General features: G+C 41.0%; 1 protein-coding gene across 2 annotated transcripts in view; it reads right to left on the bottom strand.

The window, feature by feature from the left end:
• DSC1 (desmocollin 1) overlaps positions 1-18,298 on the bottom strand; it is a 39,468-nt gene extending 21,170 nt beyond the window's left edge. For both annotated transcript variants that reach the window (XM_045004948.1, XM_045004950.1), the window contains exons 1-8: positions 17,826-18,298; positions 14,771-14,855; positions 11,916-12,118; positions 11,274-11,393; positions 9,679-9,834; positions 7,699-7,843; positions 2,330-2,496; positions 503-637 (exon numbers count right to left, since the gene is read on the bottom strand). In XM_045004948.1, coding sequence (XP_044860883.1) covers positions 503-637; positions 2,330-2,496; positions 7,699-7,843; positions 9,679-9,834; positions 11,274-11,393; positions 11,916-12,118; positions 14,771-14,855; positions 17,826-17,900 — 1,086 coding nt within the window. In that variant the 5' untranslated portion in view covers positions 17,901-18,298. The remainder of the gene's footprint in view (positions 1-502; positions 638-2,329; positions 2,497-7,698; positions 7,844-9,678; positions 9,835-11,273; positions 11,394-11,915; positions 12,119-14,770; positions 14,856-17,825) is intronic.
• Positions 18,299-20,195: the final 1,897 nt, after the last annotated feature.

Below are 20,195 nucleotides of genomic sequence, written 5' to 3'. Positions count from 1 at the left end.
GAGTCAGTCTCGGAGAAGCAAACAGGGTCCCGACTGGATCCCAAGAGTTCCTTGGAAAAAAATGTATATTGGGTCTCTTCTTTTCCTGTAATTCCATAGGAAAACCCATCTAAATTTAGTTTGTAATGAAGCTTAAGATTAGAGGAGAGTAAATATGCATGTATACTATTTATTATTTTGAAACAGTTTTACCTAATGCTTTGTTCAATTTGTTAATAAATATACTTCTTGTAAAAAAACTGTTGGTCAATGTACATCACTGATCAGAAGGCTGTCTGAAGAGAGGATCAAGCAGGTGCCTGAACTCTCATCGGGCCTGTTAGCATGGACAGGGTATTGAACCAGATTCTGCTGCAAGTGTGGGAAAACTGCAAGATTCCACTCCAAGACAGGTAAGGGCACGAGGCCTAACACCTCAAGGGGTGCACTCAGAATCCAGAAAGGCACAGAGGTGCAATCAACCCCACAATTGTGACAGAGGCATAACAACAAACATACTTACAGATGAATGGCTACAATATGGGGCATTGTCATTTATATCTCCAACGGTAACAGTAACTGTTCCCGTATTGCACAAACCAAAAGGCTGACCTGCCATATCGCGTACTTCAAGTAGCAACCGATGTTGGCCTACTATCTGAAAACGAACATAAAAATATGGTTACAGATAAAACTTTCACATTCATGTAATGGTCTGTCACTTTTATTGTAGAATTAAATGCTTTACTTCCCTCCCCTTCTTTCTAAAGATATGTTAAACATGTAATTATTTTCTAAGATAAAAGAAACCAACAGCTTTATGAATAGAAAAAACACAAGTAAAATATTTTTCAGTGGCTAAGCAATACCAGAGCTCAGAAAGTTTTACTAGAAACCTTTCAATCATGCTGAATACCAGAGAAGGATCTCTATATAATGTCCTACACCCACAATTGTCTCCTCTTCCCTAACACACACGTCAGCCAGGTCTTCCCCATCACTCTCTCTCTCTCTCTCTCACTCACACACACACACACACACACCCACCCCTTCTGGGAAAAACAGCAAGGAGTTCTACATAGTCTGATACACTATTGTCTGGTGGCAGTGGGAAAGTTTCCTATATACTATGCTGTCTCTTCCTGGGTCTTCTGATGCTGAAGAGCTTCACTCACTGGTTGCTGCTCTTTTCTCTCACCCTTCTGGAGAAGGGGATTTCCACTGTCTTCTCCCACTACTCATGGATGGAGCAAAACAGTGTATCTTTTAGTTCCATAATCTTGTGCTGACCTCTCTCATGCTACACCTTGAGTAAAAGAGTGGAAATGCTCCTGTGATAAGTCTTGATATGATAAGGCATGCTTGTCAGCAAGGTCTGACAACACATCCAGATAGGATCATTGAGGGGAGGGGAAAAAAGCATTTAACTGGACAATAATTTGAGTCACAGCAGTAAGATGCCTAACACCTGAGAGAGAGTGGCTCTAGTAGATTAGGGCTCCCTAGATTTCTTGGGCTAAATTTGGTTTGTTAGGAAGAAGGGATAATTTTGCTTCATAAACTCTTCAAATTCATCTGTAGGAAGGTACTCTCCCTCTCAAGATTCACTTTCCACGGCCATCACCCCAATATTTCTCATTCACAGTACCCACAATCTCAACATTATTCTTTTTCTAAGGCTTTGTGTACACAGGGAAAATTGATGAGCACAGCTATTTCACAATATCCCTCTGTATGGACATTGCGGCCTTCTTTAATATAGTCCACTCCTAAGCCCCACTGCTCTGTTTCTTCACTCTTTGTTGCTTGCCTAGGAACCCACAGCTCCTTTTGCAAGTGGCACAGTCAAGTGATGCTGACAAGGTACTTCAGAGATTGGAGCAGCAATGCAAAATTGACACTCTCACATTGGGTGAGGGAAGTAGAAAAAAGTTCAGACTCCATTTCATCTGAAGAAGCAGCAAAGAATCCTGTGGCACCTTATAGACTAACAGACGTTTTGCAGCATGAGCTTTCATGGGTGAATACCCACTTCTTTGGATGACTTGCATCCGAAGAAGTGGGTATTCACCCACGAAAGCTCATGCTGCAAAACGTCTGTTAGTCTATAAGGTGCCACAGGATTCTTTGCTGCTTCTACAGAACCAGACTAACACGGCTACCCCTCTGATACATTTCATCTGAGTTTTCCCCAAGCTATGGAAGAGTCTTGCTTCTAAATCATTAGAGACAAATTGAAACCATATATGGTGCCTCTCTAGTCTCATTAAAATCTTGCATAGTTTTCTGTGAGCAGATATATACAGAGTTGTGAAGTGAAGTTAAATATAATGCTGTAGATAAAAGTTACCTCTCTATCCAGTTGTGATGTTAGTGTGGTAATTACACCTGATTCATGGTGAACAGCAAACATTTTGGGTAATGGCGGTTGTTCTGATACAATTCGATATCTCAGGGCAGTGTGCAGAGTATAAAGTTCATCTCTGTCTTCTGCAATGACTTTTCCAACTACTGTACCTGAATATACACAACATTATAAATTTTAAATTCCAAAAATCCCCCAAGTAACAGTTTCAAACTGATTATTTGGTACTTATTTGTACGTAAGATAGAAACACACAAATGCTGCTTCTTTACACGACGTGACAAGTTGGGGGAATCTGTGTACTATTTCTGATTGTGTGTGCACGTGCGTGTTTGCGCCTCTTTATCCAGCTACAGACTTCATTGTGAATGTGCTGCTTGTTTGCCTTCTCTTTTGTTCTTTTACCTCCATGTTGGTCTGGAATTCCAAAGGGGTAGTGGGATGGGGCTAAAACAGTAGAGCGACATTAAGTCTGGATGGTCCACTAATCAAAAGGAAGCCCTCTAGACAATAGGCTAGTTCCTACCCAGGACAACTGCTTTAATCAAGTCTGTGGTAATCTGAGGCTGACCAGGGAGTCACCTATCAAAGGGAGAGGGGGGACAAAGGAGAAGAGACCAGAGACTCCATACTCTGGATGAGAAGCCATGTGCAGGAAAGTGAAGGGGAGGGAGAGGGCAGAGGAAGGATCCTTGACTCCCTAGAATATTCTGCCCAAAGCCAAAGCACTCACCAGAGTGGTAAGGAAACTGAGGCAAGGAAAAATGCATACAATTTTTTTTTTTTTAAATAATGGAACCCCAATTATCCAATCTAACTGGGACTGGGGCCAGATCGGATAACCAAAAATCCAGATAAACTGGAGAACAGATGGTTGGGGCTTTTGCTGTCATCCTAGGGTGAACAACAGCACCAGCAGCTTGGGGCAGATGACAGCCCTGGGTGGCTTGTTTAATAAGGAGAACCAGATAACGGATGCTCAGTTAAATGGAGTTCTGCTGTATTTTGTCTAGATCTGTGCATCTCCCAAGCTATATAAAAAGACTAATAATGTTTAGAAACCTGTGCAAAGGCTGTCAGTCTGTTTTGACTATCATATACCCCTGAAGCTGTAAACTGTAAACCACAAGGCTCACACCTTTGGTGGAATTCTGGGAAATGTGCCTGAGCTGCTAGTGACAGTTGAAAGAGACAGCACTAGTTTCAGGCCTAAGCAATTGGACTGAGAAGTCCCCACTGCCAAGAGAGATATCAGACACAAAGGTCTATACCTGGGAGTGCATGCCGGGAGGTTCAAAGCCCAGGATGATACCTAAGCTCTCCCCAGAACCAGCACAGTAGGGGCACATGAGATTCAACATTTGGATACCCTCCCAGCAGTCTGGCAAGCATCCAGTAGGGGGAGCTTGACCAGCTCTGTAACAAGTTTACTATAAAAACCAAGACCAGAATATTACTGAAAACCTAGTAAATTCGTATTTTCTATTTCTGATTATTTTTAAATCTCCATTTATGGCTGCCGTCAGACAGATTAATAAAAACACACAAAATAGGTAAATAGGGTCTTTACCAGAAGATCAGATTTCAGTGAATGATTTGTATAGGAACAGCCCAAACATAGCGACATTCCTGGAAAGCTTTAAACATATCCAAATTATTTCTTCCATGGAGTAACCTGATTTATCCATTTACTGAGGATTAAAATTCTGATACAATAAGTAGCACTGTTCTCCACGCATAGTCCCACTCATATTCAAAGGTCTAGACTGCAACCCCATAATCTGCCTGGTGTAAGAATAGAGGAAGCTGCACTTCCTCGGGAGCAGAATGGAGAACAAAACATGACTCAGTGACAACTCCACCCCTTCCCCAGTATTATTCTGGACAGAGAGTAAATTAATTCATTCCCTTTTTTGTGAAGCAATTTACACCCCTACGCTGTGCTTCTGGCCAATAAGGAGAAGGAGAGGCGGCAGAGCCAGGACTCTTTCCATTCCTTGTCCATTTGCTTGAAGTAGACTGTAGTAGGCAACTAGTCTTAAATAATCTAACACAGTGAGATACTAAATTGTGAACACAGATGGCAGAATCTGACCCTTATTTTGCTGTTCAAGAAAACAGCAATTTATACACTAGTGCCTGGGCCAAATTCACCCCCAGAGTAACTTCCACTGAAGTTCCACTAACAGTGAATATTGTCCTTTGTCTTTGGCTCCAATTTCCTCCCACTGAAGGCAACCAAAGTGTTCCTATGGATTTTGGTGGGAGAAGGAACATGCCCTGCGGATGCATGGCCTTTATCTTACTTCTGAAAGAAAGAACACACCTAACAGTAATGAAGGGTAAAATTTTGCCCCTTCAAAAGGAGGACAGGTAAGAAATATCAATAGATCTTGTGCTATAAGGGCAGCATAATGCAGAATGTATTTTGCTTTGTTTTTTAGGATGAGAGAATACAGCCCAGGGCAAAAAGGGGCCCTATATCTATTATTCTGGCAAATATTGTCAGTATTTAATGTATACCTATTGTACTCCTGTGTGTGTTCATTCTATATTTAAATATTTTGGTATATACGTTGCACTTCATTCTAGGTATTCAGCCCAGAAGTGACTTTAAAACCCACTTCTAAACCAGATATATAATGTGGACAAATAATACTTGGACTATTGCACTCTTTTCATAGCTGCAATATGAAGGGGAAAAAATGCTATAAAGTTTACAACTCTTACTTTGCATGCTCAAAATGAATTGTGGGTGAAGAATCTGAGTATTGTCTTTTTATATGTTCGCTAAAGATTAGTCACAGTGAAGTCAATGTGACTATTCCCATGCTTAAAGTAAACCATGTTCCTAAGCGTTTGCAGTATCCAGGACTCAGATTTTTGGATCAAGTATAGGGATGTCAGTTCTGCATTTCTGCTTAAAATGATCATTCCCCCCCCACACACACACACACAATGAATTGAATGGTCTCTATAAGAGTTTGAAATACCACAAAATGAATTTTTAATACAAGGCCAAAAGTTTATACTTGTGGCTTTCAAAGTAAACCTGCATTATCAATTCCAAACATTGACCCTGTGATAGGAACAAAGGTGGTATTTCACAATTCTTTATTTGAGTTTGAGTAATTATCTTTGTACTTTATGGCTAAACTGCCCCCATTTACATAAAATACATGCAGAGTTTTTAAGCTAAGGGCTGGGGGAAAGCTGAGTGTGCAGAGGAGCACATGATTCAGACAGATGTCTCTTGGGGAGGGATTTATTAAAGGGAATGATCTATATCCTGGTAAAGAACACAGGACAGAAGTTGATAAAATACAGGTAGAAGAGAAACAAACAAACAAACAATAAAAGTCCCATTCAATTACATCACATGAAGGCAGACAACTGAATACTGACAAATTTTATAAGAGCTTGTACACAAATGCTAGAAGTCTAAATACTAAGATAGGTGAACTTGAGTGTCTGGTATTAAGTGAGGATATTGATATAACGATGTACCATAGAATCTCCATGGATAGAAATTCCATGCCTGAACAAGACAACTCTAGCAGTAGGAATATACTACCACCCATCTGACCAGAATGGTTACAATGACTGAAGTGCTCAGGGACATTAGAGAGGCTACCAAAAAAAAACACCCTCAATAATAATGGAGGCTTAAACTACCCTCATTATTGACTGAGTACATGCCACCTCAAGACAGGATGCAGAGATGAAGTTTCTAGACACCATTTTGCTTCTTGGAACAGCTAGCCCAGGGACCCACAAGAAGAGGCAACTCTTGATTTAGTCCTAAGTGGTGCACAGGATCTGGTCCAAGAAGTGAATATCATTGAACCGCTTAGTAATAGCGACCATAATGTAATTAAATTTAATATCCTCATAGGCCAGAAAATACCAAAGAAACCCACCACAGTAGCTTTCAACTTCAAAAAGTGGAGCTACACAAAAATGAGGAAGCTAGTTAAGCAGAAATTAAAAGGAACAATCACAAGAGTGGCTCAAACCACTACAACAGAGGCTCAAACTAAAGGTGTACTACAAATAAAGAACAAAACTCTAAGAGGACCAAAAATATGCCACCAGGGCTAAACAGAGTAAGAGAAGCTGTTACAGACAACAACAACAACAAAAGACATCCTTTAAAAATTGGAAGTTAAATCCTACTGAGGAAAATAGAAAAGGCCATAAACTTTGGCAAGTCAAGTGTAAGAGGTAGGCAAAAAAAAAAAAAAAAGAAAAGAAAAGAACTTCAACAACTAGCAAAAGATACCAAAAATTAACAGTAAAAACATTCAAGTACATAAGAAGCAGGAAGCCTGCCAACCAATCAATGGGGCCACTAGGTGATTGAGGCGCTAAAGATACACTCTAGAAAGACAAGGCCATTGCAGAGAATTCATTCCATTGGTCTTCATGAGCCATTCAAAGAACATGAGCCATTCTTTTTAAGTAACAAATACGAGAAGCTGTCCCACATTGAGGTGGGGATGGATCACTTGATAATTTCCCTATTCTGTTCATTCCCTCTAAAGCAGCTGGCAATGGCCACTGTCAGATGACTGGATATAAAGCAAAATGGGACACTGGTCTGAACCAGTATCACGTTAGATATACTTTTTGTACTGAGTGCACAGAATCTCTTTTTCAAGACTATGCTCTATTTTAACTTCTAGTAGCCTTGACGGTTTATAAGAGCATTATCTGAAAATCCTCCCTTCATGAACTACAGTACCATAGCACACTCAGGCCTGGTCCACACTAAAAAGGGGGTTCGAATTAGGGTATGCAAATTCAGCTACGAGAATAGCGTAGCTGAATTCGAAGTACCCTAATTCGAACTACTCATCTGTCCAGACGCGGCGGGGTCGAACTCCGCGGCTCCCCCGTCGACTCCACCACCGCCGTTTGCAGTGGTGGAGTACCGGAGTCGACCGCGGCGCTTCCGGAGTTCAGACGCGATAGTTCGAACTCCGAGAAGTCGAACTCACCGCGTCGACCCGGACGGTAAGTGTGGACTAGCCCTCAGTAAAGCCAGTTTTTCTAAAGGCCTGCTGATTTGAGTGTGCACGTAATTTGTCCATGTGTATATGGCATGCATAGGTGTGGATATTGCACGCAAATTGAAGCATGTGCAAATTTGAAATAAATTGGAAGTACTTTGGAAATGTAGCCTTCAATATAAAAATATTGATTAGTTATTCCTACTGAAAAACTGATCAAACATGAGAATTATACACACTCATCATTGTGGTATGTCACTGTTGGAAGTTGATAGCATTTTAGATATTTATTGGTCAAAAATCATACAGTGCTTTAAAAAAAAATCATAAAATTATGCTTACCAGGTTTGCAATGTTCAGGAACAACAAACGTAAAAAAGTCCTGTGTAAAGCATGGGGCGTTATCATTATCATCCTCTATTCTGATTGTATGCGGCAGTGGTATCTCTGGTGAATATCCATCTGCAGTGGTTGCAAAGAAAATTATCTATAAAAGAGAAAAAAAAAACCTTAGTTGTCCACTGTTCTACAGCAGGGTGAAATATTCCTTTTCAGCCCAGTGGATAACAGGATCTACAGAATAATTTCTGCAAAGCACAATATGTCAAATATACCCTTTTCATAAGCAGACAAAACATGATAGAAGTAAATGGCTTATGTCGTCAATAGATACCGGTATTTTGCAGCTATTTGCATATACTAATCTTTCCTTGTTGACCATGGAGGACAAAGCTGAGTTCTTTCTAGCCACTGGTGCATGGAGTTTCTTTTCCTTTTGTTATTAATGGTTTCTGCTTCAGGATAACATGCTAGACCCAATTTCGGTAACAAATTTGTCTTCAGTCAGATGCAAGAGGAGATGATTGATGTTACAGGCTGGCAGTGGTAGAAGTAATGCATTTAACTGCTTCCCAGCCCCCATGACAACTATTTGCATTATTTTCCACAGTTACATGTGAAAGATTTCCATCCTGGGATCTGAATACACTGAGTAAGAACTTACATTTGACCCATTATCAGTCACAAAGAGACCATCCTTAACCAACCCATCTTGTATCCAAGTGTCACACTCAGCGGTGCTCACTTAAGCAGAGTGCAGCTTTCAGCAAAAGTGGAAACAGAGGAGTGAGCAACCAGTGCAATACCAGCAATTTTGTATGTGGGGACTATGTAGACGCAAGAACACCACGCTACAGAATGACTGCTTCAGGTTTACTGAAAAGTCCATTCCCTCTGCCTCTGGGGGTAGTGGCAGCACTTTTTGTAGACTTCCCACACTTAATGTTATTTCTATATTCTCCTTGGTGGGCAAATCTGAAGCTGCCTTGTCTGACACTTTCCGCCTTGCTGTCAAAGTCAGACACACTTGGCAGTTCTACAAATTCCTGTGGCAGAGAGACATTAAACTTATTAATTCCATAAGTTTATCTTCTGGCATACCTCCTTCATCACCCTACAGAGGAACATTGGCTGACATTAGCATGCCACACTTGTGGTGTGCCACACTTTAGTGCTGCCAAAAACAACAGAGCCAACACTTTGTATAGTTTTGCTTGTTTCTACCTGAGACAACAGTCAGGCAAGTAAAAACAACATGTTTTCAGTAATGCATAGTCAAATGGTGTCCAAACATAGCAAGAATCTCTGATACTCTTCTAATTATGTGTGTTTGAGGTGCAGAAAGTGTCGAAGCAACAGCAGTTGACATAATTGACTATGTGTTTCTTATTTGCTTTCTTTTCAATTAAGGTATGAGCCTGGCTAACCAACTGCCTAAGAGAAAGGAGGAAGCATATTCACCGAGCAATAAGCCAGAGGGAACCAGAATGAACAAACAAATCTAATGTGCAGTGGAATTATTAGACTGTCTTATTTTTATTATTTCCCTATTGTGTAGGAAAACAATGGAATATTAATGTTCCCAACAGTCCATTGGAAGCAGAGCTATCCACTTCTGCCACCTCTTTACACCTCTCAGCCAGCAGAGAGAGCAGTTTACCCATTTAATAAACATTAAAACTGAACAGAACAAGCAAATGCTGAGGAACTAATAAAGCTATCTTGATTATCTTTTTGTCTCATTTTAACTTTACGTGGATTTTTTTCAATTCTTCCACCAGAAAAGAAGTCTTGTAAAACTAGACCTTCCTTCACTCTCACCACCAATTTCTGCCCTGTAAATATCAGGAATACTATTTGGGATAGTTGTCTGAGCACAGATGCATTTTCCTCCCATTCCTGTTAGAACACACCAGTGAAGTAGTTTAGCAACAGAATGAAAGTACTAATACATTTAATTGTGTATACAATTTAGGCCCTTACCTTAAATTCTGGATATTGTTCACGGTCTACTGGGCCAGTAGCAAAAACATTCCCAGTTTCTCTCTCTACATAAAACAAACCCTTTGGATCTCTATCAATTCCAGGACCAGTTGCAGAGTAATAAATGGTGTAGTTTTGGGCTGTGTCAGACTGGACCTATAAAGAGTAATTTGTTAAACACAGACAAAATAATTAATCATTAAACACCTTCCTATTTCTGTGTTTTCTGAATTAATGTAAGTGTGGGATAGAAAACAGTGCCGCACTTCAGAAAGGATCTATAAAATCCAAGTCTTAGGTTCAGGTACTACAGCAGTTCAAACTTTTACACAGAACAGGAAAATGGTTTGCTTTGTGCCAATCTTAACTACCCTTATAGTAAATGCACTTGTGAGAAAGGTTGCTATTCCTTCACAAATACCACAGGAAGAAAATCCAGCTTGGAGTAGAGTGAATGGGGAAGGGAAGATGTGAGTAAAATATATTTAGTCTCAGCATCATTATATACAGAGGTGCCAGATGTAACTAAGGTTGCCTAATGCTTTTCATTAGAAACCCCTATTTTCAATCACTCATAACCATTCTGGTTAACATTTTCTATGTCTGAGATTGACTTTTTAGGCAAAACTGGTTCAGCCATTTATGACTGGAAGTGGTTTGTGGGGTTTTTTGCCACTGTTAGTTCTTACTAAAAAGTTTCTTTCAAGAAATCTAGAACCTTCTTTCTTTGGAGCAGGGACTTGATATTTGGCAAGGGGATAGCACTGGGGTCAGTGAGATGCCTTTTTTCTTGTCCTCATAAAAATCCACCCAGATTTCACCCCATTATAAGCCTCTAAATAGTAGTATTTACACAAGTAGAACTTTTTAAGAGGAATGCTGCTAAAATCTCCAGAAGTGCAATAAGCATGCTCCAGACCCACAGATCTCCATGGCAACTGCAATGGACATGTTTTCAGGGCCCACCCGGTCTCCTACAAAGTAAGCAGAGAGCTAGTGCTCCAGACAGAACAAACACAGCAGCAGCAGCTCTCCTCTTTCGTCTCAGTGAAGTAGTGCTGGGCAAGGCTGATGTTAATAACTTTGCACAGTTCACAGCCTTTATTCTTGAGTGAAACCTCACACTTCTACTTTACTAGGCATGCAAGTATCATTCTCTCTCCTTTACAGACTGGGTAACTGCCTGTGCACCCTTAATTTAGCCCCTTTATGTATATGCATGCTACAGTCTTCAATGACATGATCATATGATTTGTTCCCAGTATAGACAAAGAATAAGACAAAAAGTTCTGAGCAATAGGACTGGGATTCAGGAGTTGTGTTCTAGACTTCCCTCTGCCTCAGATTTCCTATGTGTATTTGATAAGACTATCGATGCATATACACAGAGGGGCTGAATTAATCTTATGATTTTTTTCCTGAAAACCAGTTACTATGGATTCACTGTTGCTTTTCTAAAACAATAATTTAGTTGGTTTTCTTCACTTTTTTGCTAAACTGCCATCTGAATCCAAAGGCAGTGGCTTACTTTCCTATCTGACCAGTACAAAATACTGTAACTCACATTATAAAAATAGCTGGTGTATAAAATGTACCTGTTGAATTTGCATTGGAAAAGGTCCAAGAGAGTTCTCCATCATAGAGGATGGGATAGGAGCCCACCTTCTTTTGGTTCGCCTGAGGACTGTATCTCTAGTATGTCTTGTCTTATGTGTCTGGATTTAGAAGGCCAAAAGAAATCATTAAATAAAGATCAACCCATAAATTGTTAAGGTTTATATTCTTGTTTGCTTCCCCTCATTTTCTCCCTCACAGATTTTTCAGAACTCCCTCCAAATATTAAGGACCAGTTTTTGCTCTTTTACATTTTTTCACCATTCCATTTAATCCTAGTGTCTTGAGAATTCTTCAGCCCTGTGCAATACTCATCATTTTAATACTTCCTACCAATATACAGTGCTCATGAAGTTTTTAAATTGCTTAAAATTTGCTTTTCTAAAATCTTAATGCCCTGATGAAGATAATAATTTCCAGCCTTTGCCACATCAAGGAGTCCTGAAAATTTAAAACCTATGCACTTATTAGATATTGCTAAATTAAAAGTACACAATACAATAGCTATGCCTGATCATTTTAAGAGTTATAAACAACAACTTTTACACAATGAGAAGCCAGACTATAAAAAGACAGTTTCTAAAAAATAAAAAATAAAATGTCTGTAGCAATTGTGAGCCTACCTTTTTTTGATGAGCTACCAAATTGACATGTATCTTCTTTTCTTCATGTCTTTGAACGTCCTTGAGTAATATGGTAAAAGTCTTTTCTTCAGAAGGTAAAGAAATGATATTTGTTGTATACACAGAACCATCTTCTAGAATTCTAAAGTCAGGATCACTTGAACTGATATGTTCTGCGGACTTAAGGCACTCTTTCAGATTTACTGTAAGAAAGAAATTTCAAAGATTCTCTCAAGTCACAACAAGACAACTGTTTTCAAACATACATGCCTAAAGTTTGGTTTATATTTAGAAAGCATATATTTATAAGCACATTAGGCCACTTGCCAAAGGATACTTGGCCACGGTGAATACTTTACAAAGACATTATCGGGGGGGGCGAGGAGAATAGGTTTAATTGTGGTCACTAATGTTTCCCGAAGTCTCATAATTCTTCTTGTGTATTTTTTGCCCCCCCAAAATGCTTACCTTTCCTAAAATAGTGCCATCATCTATGTACACACATAATTCTGCTACAAGACAGTGGGTGAAATCTTTTCTCCATTGAAGTCACTGGCAAGATTCCAACACACTTCAATGGGACCAGGATTTTTTCCAGTATGAGCAGACAAACTTATTCATAAAAACAGATTCCATCTCAGTGTTTCCTAAGTATAACCACTGAGGGGGTAATTTGACAGTGTTCCTTTCTCTTCTTAAAAACAGCCTGCCTTACCATTGAATGTTCAAACATTATTACCGAGCATTTCAGCAAATAATACCCCTTATTGGTCAGCATTCAAGACACCATGGAATTTTCCTTCCTTTGCTAATGGCACTGCTTTCCCATAAGTGAGCACTTGAATATGAATTCTGCCTCTGTGGCAAGGTAAGTCAGCGTTACTCCTAGTACTGAACAGCTCCTCTATTGTTATATCCTGTAGGATATTAAAATCATACAGAACTTAGCAATTGTGGGAAAAATCCTTGCTTATTTTACTATTGTGCTATGAGACACCAGTTGCATTACAACAAAAACAGCATCCTTTCTCAATAAAATGTTAAGGAACAGCATTCAGGCTACAACGGCATGGATAAATGTTTGCAGACAAACAAACAGATGCATTGTATAAAATTCTTCCATTTAGTAGTCTTTTATGGTTAAAACTTTTTGAATAAAGTGAAATTAAATGAATTACTTTCATATTCATTCAAGTTAAAATAAGGTACATACCCACCTCCCTCATACAAAATACATAATAATCAGTTGCACAGATTTTCATTATAAACAACTGACATGAAGGTTAGCTTCTCCATTGCATGTCCTTTTTATTCACCCTCATTTTAAAGGTAGTCTTGATTAATAAACACTCAACAGACTGTGATGGTATAAAAATCTACAGTTCCTTCAGTAGAGACTAGGGCCACTACCCTGGCCCATGCTCCAAAACTGTGCCAATACTGGTATAAGACAGCCTCAGATTCAGCTCTCAGAGGATCTCCATTGTGTAGGAAGATCCTCAGGTGGCACAGAGCCTCTGTAGCAACTCCTACGTCACACCCTTCCCAGATGCTGCCACAGGAGACTAATCTGGAAAAAGAGGGTGTTGTCGGAGCTTCCCTAATCCCTGTCATATTTCTTAAACTTGGGCTGCTCAACCCAGTACAGAACAGCCCGAGGATTATAGAACTTCTCTCCTGAATACTGCACTAAATACTTCATAGCCACAGCTGAGGATTTGGCCATATGTGATTTCATATGTGTTCATATGTCAGTGACACAAGCAAAGCTGTTGTGTTTTTTTTTAAAAACAAACAATCCAAGTTAAATACTATGGGGCTCTACCAAATTCACGGTCCATTTTGGTCAATTTCACAGTTGTAGGATTTTTAAAATCATAAATTTTCATGATTTCACCTATTGAAATCTGAAATTTCATGGTGTTGTAGGGGTCCTGACCCAAAAAGGTGTGTGGGGGAGGGAGCGGAGCTCAAGGTTATTGTAGGGGGTGGGGGTTCCAGTACTGCTACCTTTACTTCTGAATTGCTGCTGGCGGCGGCACCACCTGCAGAGCTGGGCAGCTGGAGAGTGGTGGCTGCTGATCAAGGAGCCCAGCTCTGAAGGCAGAGCCACCGCCAGTAGGAGTGCAGAAGAAAGGATGGCATAGTATGGTATTTCAACCCTTACTTCTGCGCTGCTGCCTGCAGATCTGGGTCCTCGGTCAGCAGCCGCCTCTCTCCGGCTGCCCAGCTCTGAAGATGGCGCAGAAGTAAGGGAGGCAATATTATGATCCTCCTGCAACTCCCTTTTAGGTCAGGACCCCAATTTGAGAAACGCTGGTCTCCTCCATGAAATCTGTACAGTATAGGGTAAAAGCACACAAAAGACCAGATTTCACAGTCTGTGACATGTTTTTCATGGCCGTGAATTTGGTAGGGCCTTAACTATAGAAAGTATATCCCTTCTATGTAAACTGTGAGCATTTAGCACTTGGGAGGATTAGACCACATATTTAGATTTTTTTTTTTTTTAGATACGTATCTTTAGGCATCCAAGTTCAAAAATGTTGGCTAAACTTCTGCCTTGAATCCAAAAAAAAAAAAAAATCTGCTAGTAATTTGTTATAAAAAGAATCAAATGTGCATATGCTGCTGGTGAGCAGCATTAAAATGTATAACAAAACACAGCAAATCCTTCAGTAAAAGGCTAATCCAATATGCAGTTGAATTTAACTAACTGGGTGTTGTCCCAACTGCAATAAATAGTATTACAAAATAAATCAGTATCTCCCCTTCACTGTAAAAGCAGCTACAGAAATGGTGAAATGATGATGTAGAGTTTTGAAGGACTCTTGAAGTTTCTAGAAGCTTCTCACCTCTGCCAACTAATGTTCCAGCCTCTAATTTAGAAGGAACATTAAAAGTGACTTTCTTGCAAGCTTCACACAACAAACTCAATACCTGAAAAGGAAAGAAAACGAAAAAGAATAGTCACCCTTGTTGTGAAAGTATTTTTAAACATTGTTTGAAATCATAGCATAAAAAGTATAAAGTAGCTAGATTTTTAGTCATGTTAAAGAACACCAACATGTAGAGTTGAAACATGTATTACATATTTTGGTGACTGATTTCAAGTTACACGAGTACTACTGAGACATACAGGGAGGTTTTTTGTTTTGTTTTTTAAACAGTCCAGCGAAACAACCTAGAAAGTATAATTTATTACAAATGACAGGAAAGCACTGTGGCATAATGTACAGGGTTAGAACTCAGAAGATGCAGGGTCTAGTCTTGACTCTCACCATGATTTGTGTGACTTCGGCAAAGACATTTAACCTGTGATTGAAATGCTGGGCCCATTGACGTCAATGGCAGAACTCCTATTGACTTCAACAGGGTCAGGATTACACTCGGCCTCCCACTTTACCACATTTTGAAGTGGGAAGATAAAAATGTATCTTCCCTTAAAGAGCACTTTGGACTCCATGGATGAAGTGTACTAAGAATTAAGACTCAGCAAGTCATGAAGTTTATTTCTATTGGGTTGTATTGATTTGTAATGATATGTTTAAAGGAGTAAATATTTTATTAATGTCATATAATACCTGGCACATACATATCAATTTGTATCTTCAAAAGTACTTTACTAAAACTACTTAAGCCCCAGATCCTTCAATTGCATCTGATTTAAATACAGCTTCAAATATGCGCAGAGGTCTGTCAACTTACATACGGTATGTTGCATTACAGAATTGGGGCTTCAAATTTCAAAACGCCCATCTGTAACTGGTAAATAACAACCACATTTTATAAAATGAAATGGAGGCATAGTGGTTCCTCGTTCCTAGTTTAAAAAGCAAGCAGTCTTTGAAATTCTAACCAATCATGATTTTAAAACTGATTAATTTTGAAACACTCTGGATAACCGCAGCATTTAAGATAATTAAAATATTGTATATACATCAGTAAAAGCTGCTTTTCCTATTTAAATTATTTCTGTTGTTCACATCCTTTCATGAATCTCAACCATATAGCTGAAATCACTATTCGTTTCCCAGCTAACATTTGGGCTATTTGTAATAGTAATTAATCCTTACAAAACTTCCCCATCTCTCCTGGGGGGAGGGGAGGGGAAGCAACTTTTTTGTTTTTTAAATTAAAAATAACACACAATATAATCAGACATAATTTAGGAGTTTTTCTAGGCCAATAAAATGTTATTTCAAAACATTAACCAATGAGTTTAGTCTGATACTAACATGAAGAGTTATGGAAGTACTATATACAGAGAACAACAGGAATAGACCTGTGGGTAAATATAAAAGGGTTCAATATGCTCCGAGTGTACATATGACACAGATGCCTACACTTGCATTATATAAGGAGTATTTGTTATGTTGAGTTTTGTTTGTTTGTTTGTTTATTGGGGGGGGCAGGGGAATTTTGCTTTCTTTAATTGGATTAGTGAATAAAGTACAATTAGCATGGCTTTTCCCACTCCATTCATCGAAACTACAGTAAGGGTAAGTAAATGGATTGTGTCTGGGCAGGTAAATTTTCGTGAGAATTTTCCAAGACTGAGTGCATTATATATAAAAATAATCAATTTCGCCTGGCAATAGTGTTGAAAATTTACTTACACAGGGACAATCTACTCACCTATTCTTTACTCTGATTATGATAATGGGGGGCGGCCAAGCTGTTACTTTACTCACCCATTAAAAAGAGCTGTTTTTCTGAAGGCAAATAGAATTGGTCAGGGCTGATAATTATATATGGGTAAAAATAGATTTGTTACCCTGCATTGAAATGGGCCAAAAGCTGTTCACCCTCCAATGCATGGACCCGCTGAAGGAAATAGGAGTACTTGTGTGAGCACGGTGAGCAGGATTTGGCTTCAGATGAATAACTGAATTTGACTTTTTTAAATACAACATAAAGACTCTTTCCTTTTCATACCTATTTATTGATGAATAATAAATATCTTTATTAATGATAATCCTTTTCTGCTGTAATAACCAGTAGAATCACAGAATATTAGGGTTAGAAGAGACCTCAGGAGGTCATTTAGTCCAATCCCCTGCTCAAAGCATGCCTTGTCTGCCAGCCCTAATCAAGAAACACCACTTCAAAAAACCAAAAAATAAAAACCACAAGCACCATTTTGGGCAGTTGGGCTAAACAGATCTATCCATGTAGGTGACAAAGCACCAAAGTCAATTTAATTTTTCTGACTCATCTAGTCTTCCTTTTCTGAAGTTCAAGTAAATAAGGATTTCCTACCAGAAAAGCACATATCCTCTTCACCATACAACATGATATTCCTTCCAGGACATACAATGGTACCTTCGGACACTTTAATTTTAATGTAAAAGGGGCAAATATAAATAACTAATTTTTAGGGGGGGGGAAGGAGCCAGGAATGAACTTCAACAAGCCTTCACTGACAACTAGGACCCAAAAAGGTTCAAATGAATTCAGAAAAGTTTTTTTGGGGGGGAGGGCGGGGTTGTTAAGGGAGGGAAGTGGTTTTCTCTGAATCTAGACTTTGCCTCTAAACCAAAGTTTCACCTTTTTTCAGTGCAGTTAATTCAATAACCAGCAGGCGCACACTCTGTGAACCTCTCACTGCCGCCCACTACCTTTGGTTTCTTCTAAAGAGAAAAACGAGGCAGCTCTGACTGATGCAGACAAACCAAATCAACGCATCTCTGGGGGGAAACTACCCCAGACCCCCACAGCTACCACCGCCCTAGCCCGGGTGCAAACCCCACCTTTCCCCGCGCCGCTACTTGCGGGTAACGACTGCGGCCCGTACCCTGCGCGGGTGGCCCCGAGCTCTGCCCAGCGGGGAGCAGCCCGCAGAGCGCCGCGGGCAGGGAAGAGGCGCTGCGCCGCTCCGCGCCCGCTGGGGGCGCCGGCCACACTCACCAAGAGGCCGAAGAGGAGCTGGCGACAGGCGGTTCTGCAGAGCGAGCCCCCGTGGCGGGCTGCGGCGGGGGCCATCGCGGGTGGCTGGGCGCGGCGGAGGCTGCTGGCTGAGTGCGCCCGCGGAGGAGCGGGGGGCAAGGCGGCTGCTGCCGGTGCGGTGGCGAGCGGGAAGGCGGCGGCGGCGACTTTCCCTCTCTTCGCTGGGGCGGGCGGGGCGCAGCGGCAGACGCGCCGTGCGGCTCCTCGCAGGGACTTGAGATGTTTGCTCTGCTCCTCGCCCGGGCCAGGCAACTCCCTTCTCGGCCAGCCCCCTTCCTCCGCCGGCCAGGTCGGGCCAGGCGCCGCTTCCCCTCCTCCGCCCACTGCCCTGCCCCAGCGCTGGGCGTAGCGGCGCACGGAGAGGGAGGCGCCAGGCGCACCTGAGCCCCGCTTGCCTGGACCGGCTTCCCCACCCTGGCTGCGGGCGGGCGGGCTCGGCGGCAGCGCCCTGCCCCCGCCCAGCTGGGGGGCCCTGGCTGTCCCCGGGGGTGGGGGCCGCCCTAGGAGCTCGGATTCATTGCCCCAGAGAGCGAGTGAAATCCGCCCCCAGGCACGCGGGGGAGCAGGCAAAGGCGCAGCCCCGGTGGGCAGCCGGAGCCGAGACGCGGGGGCCCGGGGCTTAGGCTGCCTTGCGTGGGGTTGGGGGGGGAGGGAGGAGGCGGCGGCGGCGGCTTTGCAGGTGAGCTTGGGGAAGTTGACAAAAGCCTGGGAGCGTTCATAGATCAGCGCATGAGCCGCTGTTTTCAGCCCCAGATCTCCCGCAGCGGAGGGCGTGTGAGTCAAGCCTCGCAAGTCACAAGACGAGCTTTGAAATGATGAGTTGTTTGGGTTTTTTTAAAATGTTTGGGTTTCTTTTTTATTGGGTTTCTGATTTTTATTTCATGTAGAGTTCACATTTTCAAGCAACCGAGCTGTCTAGATTTCTTTCTGGTTTTTTTTAAGAGAAAACTTGAGATTCTCACTTAATTACATTATTCCAGAGCCTGGGGTGTGAAGAAAAAGCAACAGCTGGCAATGCTGAGTATTTCTGTGATGGTTTTAAATAGTCAAATGAACAGTGATTTTAACCCCTCCCCCCAACTGAATATTGCAATGTTAAACAAAATGAAACTGACCAGAAACAAAGGCGAAGATGGGTTTTGTGTTTTGTTGTCTAAACTGAGTGAGGTACAATAAGTAAACAAACTACTTAAATAGTGAAAAGTAAATTATTTTTAAATATATTCAGTTTATCTTCTAAAGAGCTACGAGGTATTATAAGTTAATTGAAAAAAGTTCACAAACTTCTTTAACATGATAGTGTCCTGTTGAATCTAGGGGCTTGTATACATTTACTGCACTGCTGTGGTGCTTGGTGAAGACGCTACCTACGCCTACAGGAGAATTTCTCCTGTTGATGTACCACTATCTACACCAGGGGTTAGGCTGCTATAACTATGTCGCTCAAGGGTGTGGATTTTCCACACCCCGAGTGATGTAGTGATGTCAACGTAAGTGCCTTGTGTAGACCAAGCCTAACCATCTTTCAGTCTACTTTGCTTCCAGTTTGTCCTTTCAGTTAAAGCCCTGATTATCCCTTACCTTATACATTATAGGTCTGATGTATGGGATTTCTGCACAGGCTTGTAGAATCTGCCCCTAAGTGAAATAAGCAGAAAAGAAATGACCTACTGACAGGTCATGTCATCTGTACCATGCATTTTCATTACTGATTTTTCTGTATTTAATAATATTGCTAATGACATATTTTTCTGTCGAATATGTGTGCTGGGAAACTGGAATTTGGGAGCTAACATTTAGGAACTGGGAGCTTTCCCCCTTTTTGTTTAATAAACATATCCTGCCAATTCCTTCTATCTTTAAGACAAATATAGGGCCAAAGCGTGACCCATTCTGCATTTCCATGGAGGCATCAAGCTCTTTTTACTACTCTGTGCCATCTATTTATACTGTGAATGACAGCATGGAGAGATGTGAAACTTCATCAGGACCACTTCATTCCTTATATGTTATTTTGGGTGGAAAGTGGATGTCAAGGAACAGGGAATACTCCATTCCACTGCACCAGGGAATATGTACTGCACCAGGTATAGGGCTGCCACAGGTTACATACCCCCTGGAGCAGGGAAACAGATTGTGACAGCTCCTGGGGCAGCATAGCTATGTGTTGCCCCATACGTAGGGCTTGTGGCAAAAATCACAATTGTCCCGTGGTAATTATGTTAGAATGAGTTACAATATGATTCTAACCTTCAAAATATTAATGGGTCATAGCCTACCATCAAAATTACACAACTTTCATTCATTTCAAAAGAATTGCAGACATGGTAA

The sequence above is a fragment of the Mauremys mutica genome, chromosome 2, assembly GCF_020497125.1.
Source record: "Mauremys mutica isolate MM-2020 ecotype Southern chromosome 2, ASM2049712v1, whole genome shotgun sequence".
NCBI lineage: Eukaryota > Metazoa > Chordata > Testudines > Geoemydidae > Mauremys > Mauremys mutica.
The sequence above is the reverse complement of the archived record's forward strand: the minus strand, read 5'-3'. Positions and strand labels throughout refer to the sequence as shown.